This window comes from Mustela lutreola, chromosome 6, assembly GCF_030435805.1.
Source record: "Mustela lutreola isolate mMusLut2 chromosome 6, mMusLut2.pri, whole genome shotgun sequence".
NCBI classification, from domain to species: Eukaryota; Metazoa; Chordata; class Mammalia; order Carnivora; family Mustelidae; genus Mustela; species Mustela lutreola.
In genome coordinates, this window is record NC_081295.1 from 22,548,643 (window position 1) to 22,556,601 (window position 7,959).

At 40.8% G+C, this 7,959-nt stretch overlaps 1 protein-coding gene across 4 annotated transcripts in view; it reads left to right on the top strand.

Moving 5' to 3' along the window:
* PPIL6 (peptidylprolyl isomerase like 6) overlaps positions 1-7,959 on the top strand; it is a 34,693-nt gene that overhangs the window by 5,958 nt on the left and 20,776 nt on the right. For all 4 annotated transcript variants that reach the window (XM_059176906.1, XM_059176908.1, XM_059176909.1 and 1 more), the window contains exons 3-5: positions 1,306-1,494; positions 5,173-5,235; positions 5,361-5,508. In XM_059176906.1, the coding sequence (XP_059032889.1) occupies positions 1,306-1,494; positions 5,173-5,235; positions 5,361-5,508 (400 nt within the window). The remainder of the gene's footprint in view (positions 1-1,305; positions 1,495-5,172; positions 5,236-5,360; positions 5,509-7,959) is intronic.

Consider the following 7,959-nt stretch of genomic DNA (forward strand, 5'->3'; position numbering starts at 1 on the left):
CCCCTCTAAAAAGGGCAGCATCTTATGTCTCTGTGCTGGAAAGCCCCAGAAACCAGTGGGTCCAGGCCACTATCAAGAGGCATAAGAGGAGGCCTCATGCACAGAGGACACACGGAGATGAAGCATCTACATCATGAGGCTCCAAGTAAAGCTTACCTTCTACTGCATTTCTCCCACCAGGTTAAATAAATATCCACGTTAGCCATAGCTGGGATAAATAAAGGTCCCTTTTTAAAGTTATGCATTCTATAAAATGTGACAACACTGATAAATCTAAACAGTTTAGGGGCTGTTGACCCGCAAGCTTTATCCGTGATTTATAGTTCAGCATGAAGAAGTTTATTCTTTTCCTCGAACCAGGTTTTGATATGGGTGTCAGGATGGGATCTGAAATCCGGGAGAAGAGCTGGGAGTGCAGCAAATGGGCTGGAAGTAAACTGTTCCCCAAGTCAGCAGTTCCCCAAGTGCGGGTCTCCAGCCCTGCAACATCAGCATCTTCTGGGATGTTGTCAGACATGCAAATTCTCAGGCCCCATTCTAGAATCAGAAACTTGGGTGGGGCTCAGGAATCTGTAATTCTGCTTGCCTGCTAACATTTGAGAACAGCTGTCCCAAATCATTCATACTTTTGCCAGGACTGGGACTGGGTCATAATAAACCGCATCTTCCGAGGGGGCATTAATCAGGGTCACACACTAGGGAGGTAGGAGGTTGACCGTTAGTGTTTGGATAAACACACCAATGTACTTCATTTTAAGGGGCTTAGACTGAAAAGTGTTGACAAAGGTGAGCTCTCTCCCTCCTTACCCTGGAGTGCACCAGAAGTTCCTGCCGGCCCCCCTGGTTCCCTTTCCCTGAACCCACTCCTGGAGAAAATCATTCTTTCTATCCTTGGCACTGTAAACCATGCATTACTCAGAACCCTTAGCCTTTCCAAGTATACACACAGTAAAATGTACTCAGAAATGAAGCCAGAGACTACATTTTGTTTTCAAGTTGACATAACACGTATGCTATGCACAAAAATTTTTATTACCAGATCACTGTCTACTTTGAATGACTGTACCATTTTTAGTATTACTTTTAGGTCCTTCTTTGCTTTCAGTGATGCCGGACTCTTAAAAATGTTCTTAAATTCTGTTTGAGAGCAAAATTCTAAAAGATGGCAAAAAAATCCATTATTTTTTTTTTAAAGATTCGGTTAGAGTCTATCCCAAGCTCTGGCTTGTGCTTATCGCAAGATGGGGTTCCCCCACAACCACGACCACAATACACTTTTTTTTTTTTAATCCTCTTCCTTTATAGGAACTCAAGAATGAAATCTGGGAATATTCTTCCTATGTGATGTGTTTTGTTAACGATCAACTCCTGGGTGATGCATTTGATCTTCAGAAATGGGCTCAGAAGATGTGGGATATAGTTGATTTTAAGCCCCCTGAACTTTATGAGGCATTTACTGTGGATTATGCTGCTAAATTCTTAACACACACCAAGGTAAGTTACACTAATTTTTAAAGAAAAATAGTGGAATCTTTGATCATTTATATTGATTCAGCATAAATTACTGATATTCTCACAAAGGAATATGAATGGTAGAACACTAGGTTTTAAGTTCTCAGCGGTCTATAATCCAGTTGCAAAGGATTATATATAATATTGCAGGATTTGGCTGAACAGTGTGCAAAGCAAGCATACCTCACAGCAGGCAGACTGCATGGGGAGAGAGCATCCCTGTTCAAACATTTCTACTCCCCATTAGAGATTTATATGCATTAATTAGCCATTTTAAAACATAAAGAGCCTCCCCCTGCTTCAGAGAAGTTCAAGCGAATCATCCATTCCCCTTTAGTATGAAAAATTTTATTTTATTTTTTTAAAGATTTTATTTATTTATTTGACAGACAGAGATCACAAGTAGGCAGAGAGGCAGGCAGAGAGGGAGAAGAGGAAGCAGGCTCCCTGCTGAGCAGAGAGCCGGATGTGGGGCTCGATCCTAGGACTCTGGGATCATGACCTGAGCTGAAGGCAGAGGCTTTAACCCACTGAGCCACCCAGGCGCCCCTAGTATGAAAAATTTTAATTAGTACTTTCTAACACCTAAGTGAGAGGTACTGCACTAAGCAAATGGAAAGTTTGAGAAGAAAGGTGACGTTTTAAATATTTTATTTGAGGGAGAGAAAGAGCACAAGTAGGGGGTAAGATGGGGTAGAGGCAAAGGGAGAAGCAGTTTCCCGCTAAGTGGGGAGCCCGACGTGGGGCTCAATCCCAGGACCCCAGGGTCATGACCTGACCTGAAGGCAGACACTTAACTGACTGAGCCACCTAGTCGCCCTGAAAGATGACATTTTAAATTATGACATATAGATGGCAAGAGCAGGACCAGACAAGCTGAGGTCCTGGAGAGGTTTCCAATGAACAGTCATGAAGCTTGCGGTCAAGGAGGGTGAGAGACAGATATCAGGGCGGAGTGGCAACAGAGGTAAAAGTACTTTGTAATTCTGCTCAGAAGCTTGTTACAACACCAAGAACCGCATGCTGAAAATCATTTCATGCTTATAGTGGCCTGTGCCCACAGAAAGACCCAGTGCTAGGATTTGAGCCATAAAAAGGCAAAGGCCTTTGTTTCCTTCATCTTCATTTAACTGTTAATTGCCTTAAGCACAATCTGAAACATAGTATGAACTCAGTAAATGTCTGATGAATAAACAATGTGCTTGGAAAATACTAGAAACTCTGTGGTAAGGGGAGGAATGTAATATTCACAGCCGTTAATTCCTACACGGACAAGGGTCTAAAAGTGCCCAGTGTATTCAGGGAAGGGTGAGGGACAGCAAGGAGGCCAGAATAATAGGAAATGAGGCTGGGAACATGAGCTTATCAGTCACCACCAATACCAAGCTACTTACCGAGAAAAGGTTTGCATTGAAAAGATATTGGTAACCTCACAACTGACAGGAAAGCTGGAGAACCAGGTTTTGGAAAGCAGGAAGGAACCAAGGGAGGCCTGGCAGCAGGAAAACGTGGCCAGAGTCACGTTCCAGAAGTGTGCAGCTGGGATGCTGCCATGGGTGCCTGCTGGCCCTGTGTTCATTGCCACCTTCACTGAGAAGTACTTCTCAACTGGTGTCTTTGCACCATTCCCTGGAGATCCAACGCCCCAGGCAGGAGTACCAGACTAATCCAACCCAAGTCGTATCCCCACACACCCTGGCTCTCACAGAGTTGGCGGGGAGGGAGAATAGTGTCTTTAGTGTCTTGAAAGGGTGAAAGGGTGGGGGTCCCAGAGGGAGTTTTCCAAATAGGATACATCCCCAGATGTTAAGGAGGGGGAGGAAAAAAAACCCAAACAGATCCACTAAAGAAAGGTTGAACTTAGTCCATTCTGAACTCCATTTGAAACGAAGGAGTTAGCTTTTTTTTCTAGAAGGGAGCTGAGCCAACAGAACTTTTCATAAAGAGTATGACTTAATCTTTGCTTTTTTGGAAAAAGTGTTAGGGCTGTGCAAAAACAGGGTGGAGTAGGGAGAGCTTGGTGGCAGGGTGATCACTTGGAACACTGCTAGAGTAGTGTGGCTTGGAGACGATGACAGCCTGAATTTATGGCAGTAAGGAGGAAGGACCCGGATTCCAGAGAAAATCTTTAAATTTTTTCGTGCAGAGGCTACATTTTTCTTGCTGCAGGGACTTGTTTACTTCTGGGCTGCAATGATATACCAGATAATTATGTTTGCATGTTTGGCTGCTAGGTGACATTACCTGGTGTCGTGCTTATTTACTCTTTCATTGGAATTGTCAGAATTATCTACTCTTGACAACTGCATAAAGATAATATATTGACACAGAGGGAAGTTTAATGATGCCTGAATGGACTTACCCATTTCATAAATGAATCGTGATTTCTAGTGTATCATCTTTTTCTGCCCAAGCCTTTGATGTTTACTATGTTATGCTTCTTATAATAAAGTTATAATATTCTCTTACAATTTAGAACTTGTAGTACAGAAGCTGAGGGGCACAAAAAAGTTAATCATAATTACTATGGACATAATACTACATTCCCAGGTGCCAGATAACACAATATTATTAGAGTCTCGTAATTTAAAAAAAATAAAAAAAGGCTTAAGTGACATGAAGTAGTGACAGTGATACCATAAAAGTGATTTTATTTATATTTCCTAGGTTCTTAAGAAATAGGGCAGGGCAAGTTATGCAGCCTGTTAAATCAGGTGCCATCTTTCTGTATGAGAAGGGTGTCCAAGAACTGAAATGTAGCCCATTTAGATGTGCTCTGCTCCCTAAATGAGTGCTACCATGATGGAGACCAGGTTTTCATTCTGGATGCCTCTTTGTAAAACTAGACGAGATCACACAAACGTTAGCTGTCTCTACCAGAAAGGATACCAGATGGAAACGAGAGCTGGGAGCATCTGGGAGCGTGAGATCATGACTGAAGTAATACGAAAGCACAGCATATTCTCTTCCCTTCCCCTGGTCCCACACCTCCTATGGATATGATATCCTTGTATTCCCACCCGGAAAGGACGTGGCCTGGCTCTGGGTAGCTCCTTGGCGCTCTCTCTCAAATTCTAGCACACATGTAACCAAACCCATGACACGCGTGCTGGATGTTTCCCCAAATTACTCAGAACAGAAAATTCCCAAAGGGACCCACTAGTGTTCCCTTCCACATCTAGCTTGCAATGTAGGGGATAACTAGGCCATGTGTTCTCAGTCTGGCGTGCAGGTAAAGGTTATTCAAAGCTTCACTACTAAAGGGTTTTAAAGAGCATGTTATTTAAATAGGTTGGAAAGACTTGATATAATAAAATGAAACAAACTTCTTTAATCATTACTTTAACTTTGCTGTTACATTATCCACTGTTGATGCTTTTTTTTTTGTCAGAGAGCGAGCTTGCGCACAAGCAGGGGTAGTAGCAGACAGAAGGATAAGCAGGTTCCCCACTGAGCAGGGAGCCCAATGCAGGTCTTGATCCCAGGACCCTGGGATCATGACCTGAGCTGTAGGCAGAGCTTAACTGATTGAGCCACCGAGGTGTCCCTGCTTTTGAAATCTTATCACCAAAAACATTACTCTGTGGTATTTGGGGTCATTTCTAAGACTTTCTTCTAAGATACTGACCTGCATTCTCTTTTTCTCACTAATTTTAATAGCATGCTTTTGTGTTCTTGGACATTTCTATTGATTTTTATCCAATTGGAAGACTGGTTTTTGAGGTAAGAGGCTTTTTGTTGTTCTTATTTTTGCTATTTTTTTAAATAAGTGGGAGGTGGAGGAAAGAATCTGTAACTGTCAAAATACTAAATATTTAATCTTTGAAAACTTTTATTCTTGTTTGTAGCTCTACTGTGATTCATGTCCCAAAACATGTAGAAACTTTCAAGTCTTATGCACAGGAAAAGCAGAGTTTTCTCAAAGTGGAATCAGGCTACATTACGTAGGTTCAATTTTTCATCGAGTAGTACCAAATGGTTGGATACAAGGAGGAGGTAAGTTGAAAACCTTAAATGCAACTTAATTATAACATCAAATCAGAATGTCCAGAATTTTGTTTATCTACCTTTGTGAAGTGCGTATAGAATTAGATATATTTATATTAGATATTACATATATTGAAAGGGTATTTTATATGCCCGAATGATTAAGACATTCATACTTTTAAAAAATGTCCTAAATTTTGAAATAAACAAATCTATAAAGTTTTGTTACACAGAATATTCCAAATTAAAAAGTGATACAAGAAAGGAAGATACCTTTTATATAAAAAAATATAATTTTAAATGTTCATCTAAATAGGGGCACCTTGGGGCGCCTGGGTGGCTCAGTCATTAAGTGTCTGACTTCGGCCCTGGTCATGATCCCAGGGTCCTGGGATCGAGCCCCACATCAGGTTCCCTGCTCGGCAGGAAGCTTGCTTTCCCTCTCCCACTCCCCTTGCTTGTGTTCCTGCTCTCACTGTCTCTCTGTCAAATAAATAAATAAAATCTTTTAAAAAGTAAATAACTAAATAAATAGGGGTGCCTGGGTGCCCCAGTTGGTGAGCATCCAGCTCTTGATTTCAGTTCAGGTCATGATCTCGGGTCATGAGATAGAGCCGCCAAGTCATCGAGCTCCACATCAGGTTCCATGCCCAGTGTGGGGCTTGATGAAGATTCTCTCTCTCCCTCTCCTGCACCTCTTTAAAAAAAGAAAAATGCTCACCAAAATAAATAGGAGTACCTAGAAAATACAGTGCTTTTAAGACATATGCTAAAGGTAGGAATTTGAAAACAACTTATTTCTCACCAAAGATGTTACATTGTTACAGTATAAAAGAAAGAGGTAAAGCATTTTGTTCTCCATTTTCGCTTTCTTTTTAGGTCAGTCCTTTGACTTCACACAGACTAGGTCTCTGACTAACAGCACAAAATTAAATTTCAAAGGCCTTTTGGAAGGTATCCCACAGGGAACAATCAGGCAGCAATTTAAAAATAATTGGCTTAGAGTGCAAAGAGATTTGCTTGAACTTGATGAAATATGCAGAGGCTTAAAATTAATAATGCTTAATTATTTTTCTACAATCTGGAACATTCTGAAGCTGATGAGAAATATGCCAGGCATTTGTATGAAAATTAACTTTTTTTCCTCAGCTTCTCTAAAACTGAGATCATATCACCCATAGTGTTATCTAACCTCATTATTTTCTCACTTCATATACATTTATGGTATGTCTTCTGTGTCAACAAACATAAACATGTACAATTTTTAGGGTATGTCTAGCTTTTCATATATTGCTATACTAATTTACAGTTGGCTCTTGAACAATAAGGAATGTGAACTGTGGGGGGTCCACTGATTTTTTACAGTACAGTACTGTAAATGTATTTTTTCTTATGATTTTCTTTTTTGTTTATATTTATTTATTTATTTATTTGAGAGAGTGAGAGAGAGAGAGCATGAACAGGGGGAAGGGTAGAGAGAGAAGCAGGCTCCCTGTTGAGCAGGAAGCCCAATGCAGGACTCAATCCCAAGATCCTGGGATCATGGCCTGGGCCAAAGGGAGACACTTAACTTGATTGAGCCACCTGGATGACCCTTTTTCTTTCAAAGATTTATTTATTTGAGAGAGAGAGAGTGCGCTCGTGCGCACATGCGGGGCAAGGGCAGAGGGAAATGGGGAGAGAGTCTTAAGCACACTGTGCTGAGCATGGAACCCCTTGTGGGGCTAGATCTCATGACCTGGAGATCATGACCTGAACCAAAACCAAAAGTTGAATGTTTAACTGACTGTGCCCCCCAGGGACCCCTTCCTTATGATTTTCTCGGTAACTTTTTTTTTTCCCCTCTAGCTTCCTTTATTGTAAGAATACAGCATATAATACATAAAACACACAAAATATGCATTGACTATTTATGTCACTAGTAAGACTTCTGGTCAACTGTAGACTATTAATAGTTAAACTGAAATTTAATTTAACCCCTGCATTGTTCAAAGGTCAACTGTAACTAATTCCCCAGTGGTGAACATGTAGATTGTTTTTAAGTATTTTTTGGTATAAAACCATGCTGAATGGGGCCAATATCAGGATTTCCTGAAACTTAGTTCAGTGTTGACTATTATGTTCTGGGCTCTCAGATGCTATGTTTTTTTTTTTATTTGGTTTCTGGTTAGAGGTGCACCTCCCCTTCTAGAGCCCCAGCACAAGATTTGGGAAAAGTGGGTCATATGACTTGTTTACTTATTTGAAATAAAATTTCCAAATAGTAGCATGCACACATCTTGGTTCATGATTTCAAATGACAAAGCAACAAGTTTAGTTAAGGACAGTTTGAGAACAAGTGCTGATTATTAGATTCAAACCCAACTGATACATACCAGTTGTTCCACTTAGGACGTAGGCACTTAGCATCTCTGAATCAGTTTCTTCTTAATCATAACATGGGGGAAAATATGATATCAT